Source organism: Colius striatus, unplaced genomic scaffold (genome assembly GCF_028858725.1).
Source record: "Colius striatus isolate bColStr4 unplaced genomic scaffold, bColStr4.1.hap1 scaffold_59, whole genome shotgun sequence".
In the NCBI taxonomy this organism is placed as follows: Eukaryota; Metazoa; Chordata; class Aves; order Coliiformes; family Coliidae; genus Colius; species Colius striatus.
Genome location: NW_026908533.1, coordinates 465,565 through 488,354, shown reverse-complemented (window position 1 = coordinate 488,354; position 22,790 = coordinate 465,565). Strand labels below are relative to the sequence as shown.

The 22,790-nt window shown below is 56.3% G+C and overlaps 1 protein-coding gene across 1 annotated transcript in view; it reads right to left on the bottom strand.

The window, feature by feature from the left end:
• Nucleotides 1-498: 498 nt before the first annotated feature.
• The window catches only part of LOC133629530 (scavenger receptor cysteine-rich type 1 protein M130-like), a 36,641-nt gene continuing 14,349 nt past the window's right edge, over nucleotides 499-22,790 (bottom strand). The window contains exons 15-17 of the mRNA XM_062020185.1: nucleotides 5,680-5,851; nucleotides 4,247-4,362; nucleotides 499-1,137 (exon numbers count right to left, since the gene is read on the bottom strand). Coding sequence (XP_061876169.1) covers nucleotides 499-1,137; nucleotides 4,247-4,362; nucleotides 5,680-5,851 — 927 coding nt within the window. The remainder of the gene's footprint in view (nucleotides 1,138-4,246; nucleotides 4,363-5,679; nucleotides 5,852-22,790) is intronic.

Below are 22,790 nucleotides of genomic sequence, written 5' to 3'. Positions count from 1 at the left end.
CCTTTTCCCCTCAGAATTGCACCAAAACCTCATTTTATCCCACAACTCCACTGCTTTTGGCCCTCAGAAATGTACTCCATCCCCACTTTTCCCCTCAAAACTCTTCCAAACAACACTTTTCCCTGCAAAACTGCACCAAAACCCCAAGAAAACTCCAACAGAACCCCACTTCTCCGTTCAGAAATAAACCAAAACACCACTTTGCCCCTCAGAATTGCTCCAAAACCCCACTTTTCCTCTCAAAACTACACCCAAATCCCAATTGCTTTCCCTCACAATTACCCCAAAACCTCTTTTGATCCCTCAGAACTCCCCCAAAACCCCACTTGGTCCTTCAAAACTCACACAAAACCCCTTTTCTCCTCACATCTTCCCCAAAGTCCCTCTTTTCCCCTCACAATTACTCCAAAACCTCACTTTTTCCAGCCAAACTCCACCTAAACCCCACTTTTGCTCTCAGAAACACAACCCCACCGTCTGTGAAGCTGCACAGCCCGCTCAGCGTTCCCGGCTGCCTTCAGCCCGCTTCCCTGCACCTGCCACAGGGAGGGAAGCACAGACAAGCTCCAGGGCGGCGGCCGGCAGCAGCCGAGAGGCCGGAGCAGCCGCGGCGAGCCGCAGCCCCTGAGCCGAGCCTGCGCTCACCGGCACGGCCCGACTCCAGCCGCCCGTCCCGGCCTCCAGAGCACCGCCGCACGCCGCGTTCTCCCCGAGCCGCCGGTCGGCACGGCGATCCCTTGTGCCAGAGGCCCCCGAGGCGGCGGCGCCGCGGCTCCGGGAGGGGAATCCCGGCGAGGATCCGGCAGCCGCCGAGCCGCGCTCGGCCCCGGCGCCGCCCGCACGGAAGGGCCCCGTTACCGCGGCGACGGGGCCGCCCCGAGCGGCGCCCGACTCGACCCGCCGCCGCCGCGGCCCCGGGGCCGCCCGGCACGGCGCCCGACTGGAACGGTGCCGCGGTGCCGGAGCGACGGGCGCTGCCCCTGCTCGTGGCCGCTGAGGGGAAGGAGCCGCGTGCCGCCGCTCGCTAAAAGCACCCCCTGAGATACAGGCCCTGCCGGAGCCCTGGGCACTGAGGGCAAGCCTCGCACAGCCGAGTGCCGGGAAACAAACCCGCGAGGTGCTGAAGAGCAGCGAGCTCTAAGCAAAAGGAACCCGAGTGCAACAAGTATTGTCAGGGCGGGCACCTGAGCTGTGCCGGCAGCAGCCGCTCAGCACGGGCCCAGAGGCTGCTGTGGCAGTGACAGCCCCAGGGCGGTGGGAGGCAGCCAGGAGGCCGCCGTCCCGCCCCTGCTCGTGGCCGCCCGTCTGTGCCCCTCTGTGCCCGGGGCAGAGCCCGCTGAGGGGAGCACAGCAGCCCTGCTGGCGCTGCGAGGCGGCACGGAGCCGTTTGTCCCCAGCGTGGGCCGTGAGCCCCTGTGCCGGGCTGCCCGGGGACGGGGGGAGTCCCCAGCCCCGCAGCCATGGCACAGCCCTGGAGCTGAGGAGCTGGGGGCCGTGGGTCAGTGCTGGGCTGCGCAGGGTGAGGGGAGGGCCGGGACTCCGTGGGCTTCAAAGGTCTGGTGGTGCTTTAGCCCCTTGTCCACAAAACAAGCCAACCTGCTCTGGCCTGCGCTCCTCTCTACCCACGGGCTCGCAGGGCCCGCCAGGAACTTGTTCCAGGGGGGGTTTCCCACGGAGGATGAAATCTCCTTTGTTTTTTCATTCCAAAGAGGTTTGCATTGTCATTTTGCTCTTGGAGGAAAACGCCTCTCAGCTTTGGCATTCGGGCACTTCACAGTGGGAATCATTAGAGACAGAACAGCTGCAGTTTAACAACCCCATTGTGCACTCTCTGGGAAGCAGAAGGCACTTGGAGAATGACTGGAGATGACAGAGAATTGAATCAAGCTCCCCCGTGCCCCTGCAGTTACGGTACAGGACGTGGTTACTGTGAGAGAACAAGTCAGCCACCATTGACAGCCTTGGAAGGGGCTGATAGGTCTTGCTAATCCTGTCTGGTTTAGAAGTTTCTAGAATAACTGAACATGATGGGCCTGTCACTTGGAATCCCAGTGAACCAATAGCCAGGGCAACAGAACCAGTTTATCATTTGAACCACAATTGGATTGCAAGTGCTTATAGAAATTATTACTGATAAAACTGCCAAAGCTCTGGATCTTTTAACCCAACGTCACTCTCCCCTTCCTGGATCCTGAGGAAGTGGGTGATAGAGCGGTGTGGTGGGAAGCTGGTATCCAGCCAGGCTCAAACCAATACAAAGAACTTGACTCTTGGCAGTTGATCCGTGGCTCTGTGGCTGTTGCTGCGTGCTGCCCGTGTCAGCTCACACAAGGACAGGACTCAACGTGCCCCTCCGGCAGCTCCTCACCTCTCTCCTGGGCATGACGTCAGGATGGGGTGCACCAACCCAGCCCCAACCAGGACAGCCCCAAACCAGGGCTCCCTACACAGGGCAATTGGGAGCCAATTGACTTCTGTCAAGTTTCCCTTGTTGACAGTGTTTTTCTTGTCCAATGTTGGGCTTTTTTTGTAGCACATGGACAGAGTTGTAGGATACAGCCAAGAGAAACTACAGCTGGGCTTGGCAAGACTTTCTCCTCTTGCTTTTCTCTGCAGAGAGTGATGGAGGCAGCTGGGACTTTGCAGTCCTAAGGACAGAAGGATTTGTCACTGGAGCAGGGGGAGAGATGGGGTAGATGTCCTGGTTCTGCTCAGCCGGGGACAAAGAGCCAGGAGGCTGCTGGCTCACTGCTGGAACCAGACACAAGGGAAAACACCCAAAAGCTCCCAGAGGTTGCAATCAGAACAGTTTAATAGAACAAAAGAAGTGAAGATGACAACAGGTATAACCATAAACGAGAGGATAGACAAAGGGAATAAACAACAAGAGACGAGTGAAGGAGAAACAGTTCTCCTAGAACTCTCCTAGAAGTGAAGCCTGTCCCAGCCCAAAGCAGGTCAGTAGATGTTGTCCAGACACAGGTGCTGGAACCTGCTGCCAATCAGGCTCAGTGCTGTGTCAACTTGCTCTGGGAGGCCTGGAACACAAAATCCACAGTCAAGGGCAGTAGCACAGGGAGGCTGAGGACACCTCCAGCCCTGCCATGGGAAGCAACCCAGCTGCCAGAAGCCTCCTGCGCTGCATCAACATGTTCATTGGGAACAGACTGGCCACAGAAGCCGATATGGAACCAATGTGAGCAGCTCACACCCCCAGGCCCCAGCTCCAACAGCTTTGGCCTCCAGCGTGAACCCATCTCGCTGGCAGACACTTTTCAGCCACAATTCCTCCAACACCCTTCCCAGGCCAGACTGCCTGTGCTGATACACATCCCACAGCCGCTCCTGCAAGCCCTAAGGGAACCTGCCAAAGGGGTTGGTGCAGCTCCAGCAGCCAGAGCTGTTCAAATGCAGCCCCAGAGCAGAGGCTTCACGTGCCCAGACACAGGCCACTTGCCACATCCCTCTGCTGGAACAGCACCAGGCAGAACACTTTGCTAACAGCAGTGGCCTCACCAAGCCACTGAATCCATTTCAGTCCCTTGTCTGTCTAATTCAGGCCCCCGAGCTGCATCCTGGACCCCCAACAAAGAGACATTCCTCTTACCTTTGATGTGACAGACTGCGGAGTCCCAGCCACCTCGGAGCTCTGAGACAGAAACTTTGGCCCCAGACTCTCTCATCAAATCTTTAATAAATTGTCCTTGTTTGGCAGTCAGTTGTCTCACTATTGCCTTGATGAAAGAGACAAGAAAGCAAGAGTCAGGGAGAGAACTGTAGATCCAACACCACTGTTCCCAGGGGCTTCTTTTGCCCACATTCCTGGTTCCTGCAGCTCATTCTGAGGGTGGGTTTGGACAGGGAGTTGGAACGTGACCCTCCTACAGAGGGGAAGAAAGCAACTCATCCCCTGCCCTCAGGGACTCTGGACCCTCAAAGCCTTCTGAAGGCTTTCAAAGTTTCACCCTGACAGATCAGGGTGGAAGGTGATGGAGAAGGACTCCAGCAACCACTGTCACCCTGGGCACAGCCCCAACATGCCCCTTGTTTACAGCTGTGCTCTGGTTCTTCATTGCTGCTGGGTCCTCTTGGGAGCCAAACGCTGAAACCTTTGTTGACTGGTGGTTATATGTCCTTGGGTGGCACTGGGAAGGTACCAGAGTGGGAGAAGCAGGAGATGGCTGTGTAGAGCAGGGCAGGAGGCACGAGCAGGACAGCGGCTGCTTACCTTTGGCACATCTATTGCCCAGACAATGACGTTGGACTGCTGGGATTTTCTTCTTGGGGGAGACTTTCGGACAGGTCCTGTCTTCCTCACGGGACAGGCAGGTTCCACCAAGCCCATGTCAGTGCCATTTAAATCTGCAAGACAGGCACACAGGTCAGCATTCAGACAGCCCACACAATGCAGCTCCCACACACCAGGCCAGAAAAACAGATCCTTTTGTAGAGAGGTGACCCTGAGCACTTGCTGCACATTCCGTTGGGATGCTCCTGCATCAGGTTCCCCAGGATGTCAGAAAGGGCAAAGTCCCATCACACAGAGCCTGCTGAAACCTTCCTTTGCTCCCTGGGGAGAAACCAGCCCACCTCTGGGAGGCCCAAGTTCAGCAGCAGCCCTTCACACACACTGAGCCCTTACCCAGCAGCAGAGACAACACACTGCAAGAAGTCCAAGTCCCCAGCTGAATGAGAGCTGAACCAAAGTCAACACAACGCTCCTGCCCCCTGTCAGGGGTACACAGTGACTGGAGGGCTGAGATTGAAGAAGGACCCCTTACCCAACAGAGCCACATTGCCAACTTTACCTGCTCTGTGCCCTGTCCCTACCCCTCAGCTGTCTCAGTGCAGAACTTTCAGCCTTGGCATCACCAGGCTCCACAACACCCTCTTGGGCCTTCTGGTCCCACCAGCATGAACAAGGCAAAGCCATTCTCCTCCCGGGGTTACTCTCACTGGGGAAAATGTTCTGTGGGTTTAGTCCTTAGTTGTAGCAGACTCCTTCCCTGTGTCTTGCCTCAAGCAGTGGTTCAGCTGCTTTGTAGCAATGGCAAAACACACCCTTATGGGCTTCATGGCAGCACAGGTTCCTCTCAAGGACTGTCATATCCATGCCCAAGGTCACAGGGGTTCCCATGTGCTCAGACAGCTTTGTGTTCTGTCAGGCACACACCATCTAGGGTCTAGAAGGCAAAAGCAACACAGAGACCATGGGGCAACTCCAGGACTGTGTCTTCCTGTTGGGATTTCTCTCCATGCACCCACCCTTGAGAGCCAAAAGGCTTCAGGGGAATTGCTCTGCAGCACCCTGAGGTGATCCCAGTCCCTCCGAGCACCTGCCTGCTTCCTCCAGCAGCACCTCAGCAACCTGCCCCACAGCTTCCTCTCAGCAGCAGCCCAGAAAGCCAGAGCAGAGCCCAGTGCTGAGGGAAAGCTGCCCCACGTGGAGCAGCAGCCGTTTGTGTCCGTGCCAGCCCAGCCAGGTGCTGAGCAGCCCGGCACAGCCCTTACCTGCTGCGCTCTGGGCACTGCTGGGCTCCGGCGGGGTCCCACACTCGGGTCTGGGTTGGCACCTCAGCCTCAGCCCTGGCTGGGACGCTGTGCTCTCAGGGAGCAGCAGGATGGAAAAGTCAGCAGGGCCAGCTGCTGCTGCTTTGGGGCAGGATTCCTCCTCTGCGCCTCCTTCCTGCTGCGCTTCCTCGGTGGCTGTGGCTGGTTCCTCCTGAGCGCTGCCCTGCTCTTTGCCAGAGGAGTAGAGCCACCAGCAGCCCAGCAGTGCCAGCACTCCGGGCACAGTGTATGGGATCATGCTGCAGAAGCGCAGAGGCATTGTACAGAGCCTCAGCAGGATCTGGAAGGAGACACACAAAGCATGTTCAAATAGTCACAGGGAAAGCAAAAGGAAAGTGTCACAAATGCCTTGAGGTATTTCCAGGAGCAGTTTTCCAGCTGCTCCTGAAACTCACAGCTCTGCTCTACCATCTCGAGCTTCCAAACCCTCCTGTTTGGGCCCAAAGCCTCCTCTGTAGCTCCCAATGCCTCCTTTTTGGGCCACAATCAGAACTAGCACAGAGCAACACTTCCCATAGCCCTGGCCAGCCTACAGAGGTGCAAGAGCTCAGCCTACAGATGGATCAAAAGGTGCAGAGTTGGATCATTCTTACCTTTGGAAGAGGATGGAAGTTGAAGAGAAGTGGGCAGCAAAGGAGCAGTGGTTGAAGAAAGCACAAAGACAAGTAGCCACAGATGGAGCTGAGACCTCCCGAGGGCAGCTCAGCCCATCTGGCTCTGGCTGTCCCACTGGGAGGCTTTATAGCCTCTGGCCAGGTGAGGTCACAAACGCCGGGTGGGTTCCGCCCAACGTTCTCCCTCTCCCTTGGTGATGGCCACAGCGCTGCCCCTCCCCTGGGATGGGCTCTGGAATCACTACTGGCCATAATTTAGAACTTCTGCTACAGGCACAGCATTGCTCACACTGTCAGGAAATGTCTGACACTGAGCAGGGCTGCAGGGAGGAGGCAGCTGGGGTGCAAGAAATCCGCTCCACAGTGGCTCCCTGGGACAGCAGCACAGAGGCTGGGACAGAGCAGAGACTGCGTGGGCAGCCCTGTGAGCTCTTGCAGAAGAAGGGAGCTGCAGGGTACTGTGGAACTCACAAGCTGCATGTTTGTGATGCCAGGAAAGTGCCAACCAGGACTCAGTAGCCAATGTGACTGTCAAGCAGGGATTCTTTCTGGCAGCACTGGGCACACAGGGGATGGCTCAACCAAGTGTGTGCCCTGCTTAGAGCAAAACTTTCCACATGTCCCAGACTAGATCTGCATGTTCATTGCACTTCTTCATGAGTTCCCCCCATTGTCCTGCCTCAGCCTGCCCAGGCCACAGCTCCCTCACGCCTCCTTCGCTGGGCCTCGGGGGCCATTGAGGATGAAGATCTGAGTCTTCCTCACAGTGTATTCTTCACCTTTGGCTTCCTGGTGTTTTGCCAAACCACAGGACAGGCTTCAGCAGTTGCTTCTTCACTTCTCTTACTCTGATTGGTCCAAGATAAGTTCTGCTCTTGCCAGATAACAACAGGAGTGAGATGTGCTGCAGTGACGGCTTCTTGTGGCTCTCCAAGGTCAGCCATGTCCTGAAGCTTGTGCTGCCACAAGGGAACAAGTTCCTAACGCCAATATTTCAGATACCAAATTCACATACCAAATTCAGATACCAAATCTCTGATTCCAGAGGCCATCCCAGGGCAGGGGCAGCTCTGTGGCCGTCACCAAGGGAGAGGGAGAATGTTGTGCGCTGCTGATGTCACACAGAGGCTGTTCCAGACCCCACCCGGCGTTTGTGACCTCACCTGGCCAGAGGCTATAAAGCCTCCCAGCGGGACAGCCAGAGCCAGAGCCTCCCAGCAGGACAGTTGAGCTGCCCTTGGGACAACTCAGCTCCTTCCCTCGCTACTTGCCTTCGTGCTTTCTTCCAGACATTTCTCCATTACTGCCCAGTTCTTCTCAACTCCCGTCCTCTTCCAAAGGTAAGGATGACCCAAACTCTCAGAGAAGAGGATGTAGACAGGGCTGACAGGAGAGGCTGCTCTGCACCTCCCAGTCCATTTCCATGCTGAGCTCTTCCACGTCTCGAGGCTGGCCAAGGTAGTGTTGCTGTCTGGTGGTTCTTCTGTTGGCCTCAAAATGAGGCTTTGGAAGCTAAAAAAGAGACTTTGGGCCCAAACAGGAGGGTTTAGATCATAGAGCTGGTAGAGCAGAGCTGGGAGTGGAAGGAGCAGCTGGGAAACTGTTCCTAGCAATAGCTCAAGCTATTCCTGTTCCCTTCCCTGGGAGTACTTGACCATGCTGTCTGTGTCTCCTGCTAGATCCTGCTGAGCTGTGTGCAATGGCTCTTCGCTTCACCAGCGTGATCCCCTACGTTGTGCCTGGAGCGCTGGCACTGCTGGGCTGCTGGTGGCTCTACTCCTACCGCAAAGAGCAGCCCAGAGATGGTGCTGAAGCGGCAGCAGCTGCTGAGGAAGCGCAGCAGAGAGGAGGGACAGAGGAAGAGTCCTGGCCCCAAGGGGAAGCCTGTGTCCCTCAGGAGCCGCCTTTGGCATCAGCAGAGCAATGCCCAGAGACCGACCTTCAGGATGTGTCAGCACCAACTGCTGAGCCCAGCACTGCTGAGGGTGACACGGCAGGAGCAGAGACAGGAGGGTCTGCAGAGGAGAGAGGTGTCCCTGCTGCTGTTTCTGTCCCTGCGCTTCCCAAGAGCAAGGAGTGTCCCTGCAGCGCTGCAGCCAGCCCCGCACAGGGCTCAGGCTCCGGTGCTGACACAGAGCAGCTGCCGTCAGCAGAGCAGTGCCCAGAGCAGGCAGAGCCCCGGGCTGAGGCAGCGCTGCCGGGTGCCGCGCGGGATGTGCCCGCTGGGCTCTGCCCGGCTGCAGCCGCCCCAGCTGATGCCCCTCCGCAGGCGGCCGGCGCTGCTGCCCCTGAGCGGGGGCTGGCGGAGGCAGCGGCAGCGGCTGAGCACACGGCTGCCAGCAGGGATGCTGCGGGGCTGCTGGCGGCGGGCAGCGACGCGCGTGGCGCGGCAGGTAAGGGCTGTGCCGGGCTGCTGGGCACCTGGCTGGGCTGGGGCACTGACACAAACGGCTGCTGCTCCACTTGGGGCAGCGTTTGCTCAGCACTTCTTGGACTGTCTTGCCTCTGCTGCTGGGGAAAGGGTCACTGGGTTTGAGGGGCTGCTGCTGAACTCGGGCCTCCTCCTGTTGCATTCCCAGAGGTGGGCTGGTTTCTCCCCAGGCATCAAGGGTGTGTGATGGGACTTGACTCTTCGTGACATCCTGGGGAACCTGATGGAGGAGCATCCCCATGGAATGCGTAGCAAGTGCTCAGTGTCACCTCTCTAGGAAAGGATCTCATTGCCTGGCCTGCTGTGTGGCAGCTGCACTGTGTGGGCTGTCTGAATGCTGACCTGTGTGCCTGTCTTGCAGGTGTAAATGGCTCTGACAAGCACTCGGAGGACACAGACGGTCCCGAGTGGCAGACAGTGACCCGAAAGAAGCGCGGCCAAAGAGGAAAATCCAAGGTGGTTGTCTGGGCAATAGAGGTGCCAAAGGTAAGCAGCCACTGTCCTGCTCGTGCCTCCTGCCCTGCCCTACAGAGACACTTTCAGCTGTCATGGGGACCCAACAGGAATGAAGAAGAGGTGCAGAGATGGAAAGAAGAGGCATGTTAGGGCTACACCCAGGGCTGGTGGTTGGAGTCCTTCTCCAGCACCTTCCACCCTGATCTGTCAGGGTGATGCTCTGAAAGCCCTCAGAAGGCTTTGAGGGTTCACAGCTCCTAAGAGCAGGGTGATGAATTGTGGTGCTTTCCCCTGTGCAGGAGGGTCACGCTCCCGCTGCCTGTCCAAACCCACCCTGCAAATGAGCTGCAGGAACCAGGAAGATGGGCAAAAGAAGCCCCAGGGCTCAGTGGTGTTTGATCTACATTTCCCTCGACTCTTGCTTTCTTGTCTTTCATCAAGGATACAGTCAGATACTTGATTGGCAAGCAAGGACAGTTTATTAACAGCTTGAGGAGAGAGTCTGGGGCCACAATTTCTCTCTCAGCGCTCCCTGATGTCGAAGACTACGAAGTCTGTTACATCAAAGGTAAGAGGAATGCCTCTTTGTTCAGAGTCTAGGAAGTAGCTTGGGGACTTTAATTAGACTAGAAATGGATTCAGTGGCTTGGCAAGGCCACAGCTTTTACCCAAGTGTTCTGCCCAGGGCTCTTCCAGCAGAGGGATGTGGCAAGTGGCCTGGGCCTAGGCACGTGCAGCCTCTGTTGTAGGGCTGGGAATGCATTTGAGCAGCTTTGGCTGCTGGAGCTGAAGCAGCCCCTTTTGCAGGATCCCTTTTGGCTTGAAGCAGCAGATAGGGGATGCTTCTCAGCATCTTGTCTGGGAAGGATGTTGGAGCAATTCGGGCTGAAAAGTGTCTGTCAGTGAGTTGTGTCCCTGCTGGAGGCCAAAGCCATTCCAAGTGGGGCCTGGGGCTCTGAGCTGCTCACGTTGGTTGGATATCAGGGTCTGTGTCCAATCTGTTTCAACTGAACTTGTCAGTGCAGCTCAGGAGGCTTTTGGCAGCTGGGTTGCTTCCCATGGCAGGGCTGGAGGTGTCCTCAGCCTACCTGTGCTGCTGACCTTGGGTGGGATTCTTGTCTTCCAGGCCTCTCCCATGAAGTTGAAGGAGCACTGAGCCTGATTGGCAGGAGGTTCAAACACCTGTATCTCGACAACATCTACCATCTGCATCCTCCTGCACCAGTGACACGTCCTTCTGTCCCTAGGACTGCAAAGTCCCAGACGCCTCAGGCACTTGCAGCAGAGAAAAAGAAGAGGAAATAGTAGTAAATTGTAGTAAATAGTAGTAGTTGTAGTAAATACACTACAAAATAAAGTCTAATATTGCAAAAAAAAAAACACAGGAAACAAAGGAAACTTCACAGAAAGTGAAGTACAGAAACTTGAGGGAAAGCCAGAGCCCCAGGCAGCTGCTGCCACCTGGACACAGGCTCTGCTGCCCAGGGCGGCCCCTAGTGCAGGGCTTTGCAGATGGCCAGGGAGCGGCCGTAGCACATGATGGGGAGAAGATAACGCTCTCCTGAAATGAAAAGGAGAGTCCTCAATGTGTGGGCAGCACTTCCCAAGTAGGAGATGTCCCAATGGTCCCAGTGGGAATTGGCCATAGCTTTGGGGACAGAGGTGAAGGTGACACCCAGGTCCGAGAGGGAGAGGCTGAGGAGGAAGTCCATGGGAGTGGGGAGGGGGTGGTCAAAGGCTACGGCGCTGATGACGAGGCCGTTGGCCAGGAGGGCAGCCAGGGAGATGCCCAGGCACAGCCCAAAGGGCAGCAGCTGCAGCTGCCACATGTCTGCCAAGGGCAGGAGCAGGAACTGGCTGATGGAGCTGCTGTTGGGCATTTGCTGTTCCTTTGAAGGAGAGCCTTTTAAAAACAGCAATGTGCAGGGAAAATAGAAGACAGACTCCTCTGAGCAAAGCCAGTTCATTCTTCAGGTAATCACCCTCCCAATGAAATGCATTTCTCTGCTGTGCTGTGTGTTGGCTGTGAGGGGCAGGAGCTCTGCTCCTGTGCTGCTGAGGAGTCAGCTTTTCTGTGTCAGGGGTGATCTTTTTTGGGATAGAACTCACTTTTATCACTGAAAATTGGAGGAATCTTGGCACAGGACGTGGAAAGGGCTCCTCTCTCTGTGCCTTAGTGCAGTCAGGAGAGCTGCAGTGCCCATTAGTCTTTTTCCTCTCTGCCCTGTGTTTTCCCTCGTGCTGCCTTGAAGATGACTTCACACACAAGTAACTCCTCAAAAAGCATCTGGGCTGTAAGTCAAGCAGGACAGTCCTGTTGCAAAGGGCATTTCTGCAGACTCTGTCCCACCCTGGCGATGGAGCTGTCCTGGAGAAACAGGACACAACTCCTGCTCCAGAGAAGCAAAGGGAACAGGATCACAACAATCAGAATATCAGACCAATCGTAACGAGGCTGAGGAAGTGACCCTGACTCTGTTTGCAAGCCAAAGTGTGCTGAGTCCTGACACTCCCTGCTTTATCCTCCTCTCAGTGGCACAAATGAGGGATTTGTCTGCTCTTCAAATGAGAGACGAGTTTCTATGTCCCATTGCCCAGCCAGACAACCCAGAGGTGAAGATTGTTAGAACAGGATCCTTCCCTTTCAGACAGCCCCTGCTTGAATATGTGCACTGGGAAATGTCCCGGGGCTGGTCTGGAGCTCTGAATGGCTTTCAGTGCTTAACAAAGACAGAATTGCCAGGTGTAGGAGGGGAATTGCTGTGTTTCCTGAGAAATCATTGAAAAGAGGAATGAAAAACAGTTCCAACACATCTGTGTGAAAGATTCACCGAGGTGGGCAAGGGGAGAGCTTCCCAGCACGGCCATGGCAACTCAGGATGGCTGTTGCTGCCTCACAGACCTTGCCATGGGATGTGTAGGAAAGGACCAAACCAAGGCAAAGGGTGAGATCAGGTGGTTTCTGGAGGACAGAGGTGGGAAAACAGAGAGAAAAGGGGTTGAAAGGAGCAGGTCACACATAAACAGGGGGCTGATCAGTCCACTTCTGTGGCCTTGCCTTGCAGCTGATCACCACAGCCTGTCCTGCTTTCCCAATACCTGCACATCCAAGTGCTTTCTAGGGCAAGGGAGCTCTCTGCTCTAGGTACAGATGGAGGTCGGAATGCCAGTCCATCTGAGTGGGAACCACAAGTCGTCAGGTCTAGTGTTCTCTGCTGGGGCAACTGGTGAGAGCAGTGGGGGTGTGTGTAACACTGGGGTGTGTGTGTGTCGTGGATTGGCCCAACCAGCCCAGCAGCACCACGACAGTCTCTCGCTCGGTGCCCCCATCTACCCCCACCCTCGTTTAGGATGCAGAGGCCCCAGCGAAATGGCACTAAAAAGATCACCAAATATGAAGGTGGGAGCTCTCCTCATTCATGTGCAGTCAGTCTGCTCAGCCCAGACTCAAATAAAGGCTGCCCTGGGACCTCTCTACAGCAGTAGGATGGACACCTTGTGACTGGGTTTGTGGTGCCAGCTTTGACGTGAACAAACCATTCTTCAAAGCCGGCCATGGTCAGGGAATCACAGAATCACAGAATGGTGGGGTTGGAAGGGAGCTGCAGAGATCATCTAGTCCAACCCCTCCCTGCTAAAGCAGGTCCATCTCCGTCAGGTCACACAGGAACGTGTCCATGTGGGTTCTGAGAGCTCCAAGGAAGGAGCCTCCACACCCTCCCGGTGCAGCCTGGGCCACGGCTCTCTCACCCTTCCTCTAAAGCAGCTTTTCCTTCACTGAAACTACTTCTGTTCCAGCCATTGTCCACATTGGCTATTGAGTCCTGATTGGCACTTTCCTGGCTTCACAAATATCAGAGAGGATTTCTTGCACCCCAGCTGCCTCCTCCCTGCAGCCCTGCTCAGTGTCAGACTTTTGCTGACAGTGTGAGCAGTGCTGTGCCTTTAGTAGAAGCTGAAGTTCTAAATTATTGCCAGGAATGATTCCAGAGGCCATCCCAGGGCAGGGGCAGCACTGTGGCCGTCACCAAGGGAGACAGAGAACGTTGGGCACTGCTGATGTCACACAGGGGCTGTTCCAGACCCCACCCGGCGTTTGTGACCTCACCTGGCCAGAGTCTACAAAGTCTCCCAGCGGGACAGCCAGAGACACTTGGGCTGAGCTGCCCTCGGGACAACTCGATTCCTTCCCTCGCTACTCGCCTTCCTGATTGCTTCCAGCCATTTCTCATTTGCTGCCCACTTCTCAACTCCCGTTTTCTTCCAAAGGTAAGACTGACCTAACCTCTCAGGACAGGGAAGAGGATGTAGACAGGGCTGACAGGAGAGGCTGCTCTGCACCTCCCAGTCCATTTCCAGGCTGAGCTCTTCCACCTCCAGAGCCTGGCCAAGGCTATGGGTAGTGTTGCTGTCTGGTGATTCTTCTGTTGACCACAAGATAAGGCTTTGGAAGCTAAAAGCAAGGCTTTGGGCCCAAACATGAGGGTTTAGAGCACAGAGCTGGTAGAGCAGAGCTGTGAATGGAAGGAGCAGCCGGAAACCTGCTCCTAGCAATAGCTCAAGCAATTCCTGTTCCCTTGCCTGGGACTACAGCTTGGCTGCAGCTTGTGGTTTTGGTGTGGTGGTTCAGCCCTGTCTGGGTGCCAGGTGCCCACCAAGTCGCTCTATCCCTCCCCCTCCTCAGCTGGACAGGGGAGAGAGAAATAAAACAAGAGGTTTGTGAGGCAAGGTAAGGACAGGGAGATCCCTCAGCATGGGGAGAAAAGGTTTGATTTATTAATGAACCATTCAAAGTGAGCACAGAGAGGAGACCTCCTCCTCTGGAGGTCTTCAAAAGCCACCTGGACATGTTCATAGAATCATAGAATCACAGACTGGTGGGGGCTGGAAGGGACCTTTAGAGATCATCGAGTGCAACCCCACTGCTTTGACAGCCAGTGTGTGTCTGTGGGAAATGTTCCACAACCAGTGTGTGAGTGTGTGTGCAAAGGTTTTATCCTTTTTAGCCCTGCTCAGTGTCAGACTTTTCCTGACAGTGTGAACAATGCTGTGCCTCTAGCAGAAGTTCTAAATTATGGCCAGTAGTGATTCCAGAGGCCATCCCAGGGGAGGGGCAGCGCTGTGGCCGTCACCAAGGGAGACAGAGAATGTTGGGGACTGCTGATGTCAGGGGCTGTTCCAGACCCCACCCAGCGTTTGTGACCTCACCTGGCCAGAGTCTATAAAGCCTTCCAGGGGACAGCCAGAGCCAGTTGGGCTGAGCTGCCCTCGGGAGGACTCAGCTCCATCTGTAGCTACTTGCCTTTGTGCTTTCTTCAACGACTGCTTGTTTGCTGCCCACTTCTCCTCAACTTCCATCCACTTCCAAAGGTAAGGATGAACCAGATCTGCACCTCCAGTTTGATCTCTAGGCTGAGCTCTTGCCCCTGCCTAGGCTGGCCATGGCTATGGGAAGTGTTGCTGTGTTCTAGTTTAGATTGTGGTCCAAAAAGGAGGCACTGGGAGCTACAGAGGAAGGTTTGTGTCCAAACAGGAGGGTTTGGAAGCTCGAGATGGTAGAGCAGAGCTGTGAGTTTCAGGAGTAGCTGGAAAACTGCTCCTGGAAATACCTCAAGGCATTTGTGCCACTTTTGCCTTCCTGTTTCTTTCCCTGTGTCTATTTGAACGTGCTGTCTGTGTCTCCTGCTAGATCCTGCTGAGGCTGTGTGCAATGTCTCTGCGCTTCTGCAGCGTGATCCCATACGTTGTGCCCGGAGCGCTGGCACTGCTGGGCTGCTGGTGGCTCTATTCCTCCCGAAAAGCACAGGCCAGAGACTGTGAGGAACCGGCCACAGCTGCTGAGGAAGCACTGGAGGAAGGAGGCACAGAGAAGGAATCATGGCCCCAGGGACTCTCTTCCTCATCGGAAGAGGAATGCCCAGAGACTGAGCTTCCAGAAGTGTCAACACCACCAGTTGTGCCGAGCACCCAGGAGGATGACAAAGACAGAGACGAGCCAGCAGGATGTGCAGGGGAAAGCAGCGTCCCTGCTGCTGTTTCTGTCCCCGTGCAGAGCACAGAGTGTCCCGGCAGCGCTGCAGCCAGCCCCGCACAGGGCTCAGGCTCAGGCGCCGACGCAGAGCAGCGGCCGGCAGCAGCGCCGGCAGCGCCAGGAGCCGGGCAGAAGCCGAGCAGTGCCCAGATAGCTGCTGCGCTGCCGCCATCCCCGCAGGCAGAGCCCCGGGCTGAGGAAGCGCTGCCGGGTGCCGCGCGGGATGTGCCCGCTGGGCTCTGCCCGGCTGCAGCCGCCCCAGCTGATGCCCCTCCGCAGGCGGCCGGCGCTGCTGCCCCTGAGCGGGGGCTGGCGGAGGCGGCGTCAGCGGCTGAGCACACGGCTGCCAGCAGGGATGCTGCGGGGCTGCTGGCGGCGGGCAGCGACGCGCGTGGCGCGGCAGGTAAGGGCTGTGCCGGCCTGCTGGGCACCTGGCTGGGCTGGGGCACTGACACAAACGGCTGCTGCTCCACTTGGGGCAGCGTTTGCTCAGCACTTCTTGGACTGTCTTGCCTCTGCTGCTGGGGAAAGGGTCACTGGGTTTGAGGGGCTGCTGCTGAACTCGGGCCTCCTCCTGTTGCATTCCCAGAGGTGGGCTGGTTTCTCCCCAGGCATCAAGGGTGTGTGATGGGACTTGACCCTTCGTGACATGCTGGGGAACCTGATGGAGGAGCATCCCCATGGAATGCGTAGCAAGTGCTCAGTGTCACCTCTCTAGGAAAGGATCTCATTGCCTGGCCTGCTGTGTGGCAGCTGCACTGTGTGGGCTGTCTGAATGCTGACCTGTGTGCCTGTCTTGCAGGTGTAAATGGCTCTGACAAGCACTCGGAGGACACAGACGGTCCCGAGTGGCAGATTCTGACCCGAAAGAAGCGTGGCCAAAGAGGAAAATCCAAGGTGGTTGTCTGGTCAATAGAGGTGCCAAAGGTAAGCAGCCACTGTCCTGCCCGTGCCTCCTGCCCTGCCCTACAGAGACACTTTCAGCTGCCATGGGGACCCAACAGGAATGAAGAAGAGGTGCAAGATGGAAAAAGAGGCATGTTAGGGCTACACCCAGGGCTGGTGGTTGGAGTCCTTCTCCAGCACCTTCCACCCTGATCTGTCAGGGTGATGCTCTGAAAGCCTTCAGAAGGCTTTGAGGTTTCACAGCTCCTAAGAGCAGGGGATGAATTGTGGTGCTTTCCCCTGTGCAGGAGGGTCACGCTCCCGCTGCCTGTCCAAACCCACCCTGCAAATGAGCTGCAGGAACCAGGAAGATGGGCAAAAGAAGCCCCAGGGCTCAGTGGTGTTTGATGTACATTTCTGTCCTTGACTCTTGCTTTCTTGTCTTTCATCAAGGATACAGTCAGATACTTGATTGGCAAGCAAGGACAATTTATTAACAGCTTGAGGAGAGAGTCTGGGGCCACAATTTCTCTCTCAGCGCTCCCTGATGTCGAAGACTACGAAGTCTGTCACATCAAAGGTAAGAGGAATGCCTCTTTGTTCAGAGTCTAGAAAGTAGCTTGGGGGCTTTAATTAGACTAGAAATGAATTCAGTGGCTTGGCAAGGCCACGGCTTTTACCCAAGTGTTCTGCTCAGGGCTGTTCCAGCAGAGGGATGTGGCAAGTGGCCTGGGCCTGGGCACGTGCAGCCTCTGTTGTAGGGCTGGGAGTGCATTTGAGCAGCTTTGGCTGCTGGAGCTGAACCAGCCCCTTTTGCAGGATCCCTTTGGGCTTGAAGCAGCAGATAGGGGATGCTTCGCAGCACCTTGTCTGGGAACGATGTTGGAGCAATTGGGGCTGAAAAGTGTCTGTGAGTGAGTTGGGTCCCTGCTGGAGGCCAAAGCCATTCCAAGTGGGGCCTGGGGCTCTGAGCTGCTCACGTTGGTTGGATATCAGGCTCTGTGTCCAATCTGTTCCAACTGAACTTGTCAGTGCAGCTCAGGAGGCTTCTGGCAGCTGGGTTGCTTCCCATGGCAGGGCTGGAGGTGTCCTCAGCCTGCCTGTGCTGCTGACCTTGGGTGGGATTCTTGTCTTCCAGGCCTCTCCCATGAAGTTGAAGGAGCACTGAGCCTGATTGGCAGGAGGTTCAAACACCTGTGCCTAGACAACATCTACCATCTGCATCCCCCTGCACCGGTGACACGTCCTTCTGTCCCTAGGACTGCAAAGTCCCAGACGCCTCAGGCACTTGCAGCAGAGAAAAAGAAGAGGAAATAGTAGTAAATTGTAGTAAATAGTAGTAGTTGTAGTAAATACACTACAAAATAAAGTCTAATATTGCCAAAGAAAAACACGGGAAACAAAGGAAACTTGACAGAAAGTGAAGTACAGAAACTTGAGGGAAAGCCAGAGACCCAGGCAGCTGCTGCCACCTGGACACAGGCTCTGCTGCCCAGGGCGGCCCCTAGTGCAGGGCTTTGCAGATGGCCACGGAGCAGCCGTAGCACATGATGGGGAGAAGATAACGCTGTCCTGAAATGAAAAGGAGAGTCCTCAATGTGTGGGCAGCACATCCCAAGTAGGAGATGTCCCAATGGTCCCAGTGGGAATTGGCCATAGCTTTGGGGACAGTGGTGAAGGTGACGCCCAGGTCCGAGAGGGAGAGGCTGAGGAGGAAGTCCATGGGGGTGTGGAGGGGGTGGTCAAAGGCTACGGCGCTGATGACGAGGCCGTTGGCCAGGAGGGCAGCCAGGGAGATGCCCAGGCACAGCCCAAAGGGCAGCAGCTGCAGCTGCCCCGTGTCTGCCAAGGGCAGGAGCAGGAACTGGCTGATGGAGCTGCTGTTGGGCATTTGCTGTTCCTTTGAAGGAGAGCCTTTTAAAAACAGCAAAGTGCAGGGAAAATAGAAGACACTCCTCTGAGCAAAGCCAGTTCATTCTTCAGGTAATCACCCTCCCAATGAAATGCATTTCTCTGCTGTGGTGTGTGTTGGCTGTGAGGGGCAAGAGCTCTGCTCCCGTGCTGCTGAGGAGTCAACTTTTCTGTGTCAGTGGGTGCTGTTTTTTGGGATAGAACTCACTTTTATCACTGAAAATTGGAGGAATCTTGGCACACGACGTGGAAAGGTTCCTCTCTCTGTGCCTTAGTGCAGTCAGGAGAGCTGCAGTGCCCATTAGTCTTTTTCCTCTCTGCCCTGTGTTTTCCCTCGTGCTGCCTTGAAGATGACTTCACACACAAGTAACTCCTCAAAAAGCATCTGGGCTGTAAGTCAAGCAGGACAGTCCTGTTGCAAAGGGCATTTCTGCAGGCTCTGCTCTGTCCCACCCTGGAGATGGAGCTGTCCTGGAGAAACAGGACACAACTCCTGCTCCAGAGAAGCAAAGGGAACAGGATCACAACAATCAGAATATCAGACCAATCGTAATGAGGCTGAGGAAGTAACCCTGACTCTGTCTGCAAGCCAAAGTGTGCTGAGTCCCGACACTCCCTGCTTTATCCTCCTCTCAGTGGCACAAATGAGGGATTTGTCTGCTCTTCAAATGAGAGACGAGTTTCTATGTCCCATTGCCCAGTCAGACAACCCAGAGGTGAAGACTGTTAGAACAGGATCCTTCCCTTTCAGATAGCCCCTGCTTGAATATGTGCACTGGGCAATGTCCTGGGGCTGGTCTGGAGCTCTGAATGGCTTTCAGTGCTTTCTTCAAAAAGGCAGAATTGCCAGGTGTAGGAGGGGAATTGCCGTGTTTCCTGAGAAATCATTGAAAAGAGGAGTGAAAAACAGTTCCAACACATCTGTGTGAAAGATTCACCGAGGAGGGCAAGGGGAGATCTTCCCAGCATGGCCATGGCAACTCAGGATGGCTGCTGCTGCCTTGCGGATCTTGCCATGGGATGTGTAGGAAAGGACCAAACCATGGCAAAGGGTGAGATCAGGTGGTTTCTGGAGGAACAGAGGTGGGAAAACAGAGAGAAAAGGGGTTGAAAGGAGCAGGTCATATGTAAACATGGGGCTAATCAGTCCACTTCTGTGGCCTTGCCTTGCAGCTGATCTCCACAGCCTGTTCTGCTTTCCCAATACCTGCACATCCAAGTGCTTTCTAGGGCAAGGGAGCTCTCTGCTCTAGGTACAGATGGAGGTCCGAATGCCAGCCCATCTGAGTGGGAACTACAAGTCGTCAGGTCTAGTGTTCTCTGTTGGGGCAACTGGTGAGAGCAGTGGGGGTGTGTGTGTAACACTGGGGGGTGTGTGTGTGTCGTGGATTGGCCCAACCAGCCCAGCAGCACCACGACAGTCTCTCGCTCGGTGCCCCCATCTACCCCCACCCTCGTTAGGATGCAGAGGCCCCAGCGAAATGGCACTAAAAAGATCACCAAATATGAAGGTGGGAGCTCTCCTCATTCGTGTGCAGTCAGTCTGCTAAGCCCAGACTCAAATAAAGGCTGCCTCTACAGCAGTAGGATGGACACCTTGTGACTGGGTTTGTGGTGCCGGCTTTGACATGAACAAACCATTCTTCAAAGCTGGCCATGGTCAGGGAATCACGGAATCACAGAGTGGTGGGGTTGGAAGGGAGCTTTAGAGATCATCTAGTCCAACCCCCCTGCTAAAGCAGGTCCATCTCTGTCAGGTCCCACAGGAACGTGTCCATATAGGTTCAGAGAGCTCCAAGGAAGGAGCCTCCACACCCTCCCTGGGCAGCCTGGGCCAGGGCTCCCTCACCTCACAGGGAAACTTTGTTTTCCTTACATTTCAATGGAACTTTTGTTGTTCCAGCTTCTTTCCATGACCTCTTGTCCTGCCACTGCCTACAACAGGAAAAAAAGGGAAACCCCAGCCTCCTGACACCCACCATGTAGACGTTTGTAACTGTCAATGAGATCCCCCCTCAGTCTCCTCCAGACTAAACAGCCCCAGATCAGAAGAAAGCCCCCAGCCACAGCTCTCCTACTCCTCTAGAGAGGTCCCAGGGGAGCCTGTCAGCCAGCAAAGTGCTCCCTTGCCAGCTCCTGTGATGTGGGAGCTATGACAGAATCACAGAGTGGTAGGAGCTGGAAGGGACCTCTAGAGATCATCTAGGCAAGCCCTCTGCTAAAGCTCCCAACTAGATCAGGTCACACGGGAAGGTGTCCAGGCCGGGCCTGAGAACCTGCAGAGCAGGAGCCTCCAGAGCCTCCTGGGGCAGCCTGTGCCAGGGCTCCCTCAGCCTTCCTCTAAAGAGGCTTTTCCTTCGGTGAGACTACTTGTGTTGCAGCTCTTGTCCATCAGCCCTGGTGCTCTCCCTGGGCACTCCCATCCCGCCCCATCCCCTTGCCATGCAACTGTCAAAGCGCCAAAGTGCCGAGCTGCTGGCTTCAGTCTTCTTCCCTAGGGCGCGTCCCCCCCGGCCCAGCCCCAGCGCCAAGGACACCCAGCCCAGGGCTGCGTCATGGGCTCGTCTTTATTGCAGGAGCCGTGGCGGCGCTGCTGCGGCGGCACAGCAGCGGTGCTGGCGGCGGCCGGGAGGCTCAGGCCCAGCGGCCGCGCGGCGGATCAGAGCCGGCCGGGCTCAGCCACGGCGGCGGCCGCGCGTCCCGCGGCGGCGGCTGCGCGTCCCGCGGCGGCGGCGGCTCCTCACGGGCCGCGGGCGCCTGGTCTGCCCGGCCCTGCGGGCTCTCTTGGCTCGGCGTGGGCCCCGGGAGCGGCGGCTCCTGCTGCGGCTCCTGCTGCGGCTCCTGCTGCGCGCTCTGCGGCTCCGGGCCCGGGCCATGCTGCCGCTGCCCAAGCGTGCTGCTCAGCCGCTGCCCGCGCTGCCGGCTCCCTGCCCCCGGCCCGCTTTTATAGGGCTGCTGGGGCCGGGCCCTTTGTGACAGCGCCACCTTCTCTGGCCCATCCACGCTCTCGGGCACCTTCTCTCAGCACTGACGTCACCAGGGCTGCACCCGCCGGGCTGCGCGTGGGCTCCAGCGCAACGATGGTGCTGACCACAGGGCATCCTACAGGGACCGCAGGGAAAAGACACCACGACACAGGAACAGAAAGGATTGTGCAGGGCACCCGTGTTTTCTTTCTAAGCTGCTCAGGCGAGACTGAAAAAGCCCAGATGCAGCCAAGAGAGATTCAGGGGACAGGGTGGACACTGAGGGACACCCCAAAGCCCCCAGCCCCAGGTTTCTCACACTTTTCAGCGGTTCCATGGCAGCCTGTCTGCCCGCAAAGTTCTGCCTTCATCCTACTCTTGGTGTAGGAGCTCTCCTCATTCGTGTGCATTCGGTCTGCTCAGCCCAGACTGAAAAACGGCTGCCCTGGGACCCCTCTACAGGAGTGGGATACCTGAGGCTGGGGCCTTTCTGCTGCCCCTCGGGATCTATCCTATCTCTTTCTCAGCTGCAGCCTGGCTTTTTCAGGCTGGGTTAAGCAGACTCCCTGCATACCATTGAGGAGAGCTCCCACAGCAGTAGGGCTGGGAAGGTCGAAGTTTGCTGGCTGACAGGCAACCCTGGCACCTCTCTTAAGGAGATGAAAACCTGAGGCTGGGACCTTTCTTGTGTCTCTCACTACCAAGCACATCTTTCTCAGCTGCAACTTTCTTGGCTTCTGGGCTCATGTGATGGTTTTGCCCTGACTGGCTGCCTGGTGCCTACCAAGTTGTTCCACCACTCCCTGTGCAATGATGACTGGGAAGAATTGAGGAAGAATGTAGCAATGACACTTCTCTGGCAGAGATGGCATTGTATCAGAGGGACACGCGGCAGTGCCTGGCTCGTTTCTTTGCAGCTGAGCGGCCAGTTGAGGGTATCTGGGGGTTCCTGGAGCACGGGGAGCAGAGCAGTAGCGAGGAGCCCCGCCAGGAGCCAGCAGGTGTCACGAGGGGATGCTCCTGGTGAGTGTTGGAGCCGCTGCAACCACAGGGGTTTAAACATTCCCCAGGGAGCTCAGTGACCATGATGGGCAAACAGAGCCTGGGCATCAGCCAGGGCCTGGCACAGCAGCTTGTGCGGCAGGCGGCACAGGCAGGGCGAGCAGGGAGGACGGGCAGGCAACGATTTCAGTCCAGCATCTGACACCGTCTCCCACAGCATCCTGGCTGCAAAACTGAGACAGTGTGGGCTGGATGATCAGGTGGTGAGGTGGGTTGTGAACTGGTTGAAGGGAAGAAGGCAGAGAGTGGTGATCAACAGGTCAGGATCTAGTTGGAGGCCTGTGACTCGCGCAGGGGTCGGTGCTGGGACCAGTACTGTTCAATCTCTTCATTAATGACCTTGCTGAGGGAACAGAGGCACTGTCAGCAAGTTTGCTGATGATACTAAACTAGGGGCAGTAGCTGCCAGCCCAGAGGCTGTGCTGCCATTCAACCAGACCTGGACAGGCTGCAGGGTTGGGCAGAGAAAAATCTAATGAAGTTCAACAAGGGCAAGTGTAGAGTCTCGCATCTGGGCAAGAACAACCCCATGTACCAGTACAGGTTGGGGAATGAACTCAGACAGAAGTGTAGGGGAAAGGGTGCTGAGGGTGCCAGTGGGCAGCAGGATGAGCATGAGCCAGCAAGTCCAGTGGCATCCTGGGGTGGGTTAGAAGGGCTGTGGTTAGCAGGTGGAGAGAGGTTCTACTCCTCCTCTCCTCTGCCCTTGTGAGAAGTATTATGTCCAGTTCTGGGCCCCTCAGTTCAGAAGGACAGGGAGCTGCTGGAGAGAGTTCAGTGCAGGGCCACAAAGATGATCAGAGGAGTGGAGCATCTGCCTTTTGATGAAAGGCTGAGGGAGCTGGGGCTCTGTAGCTTGGAGA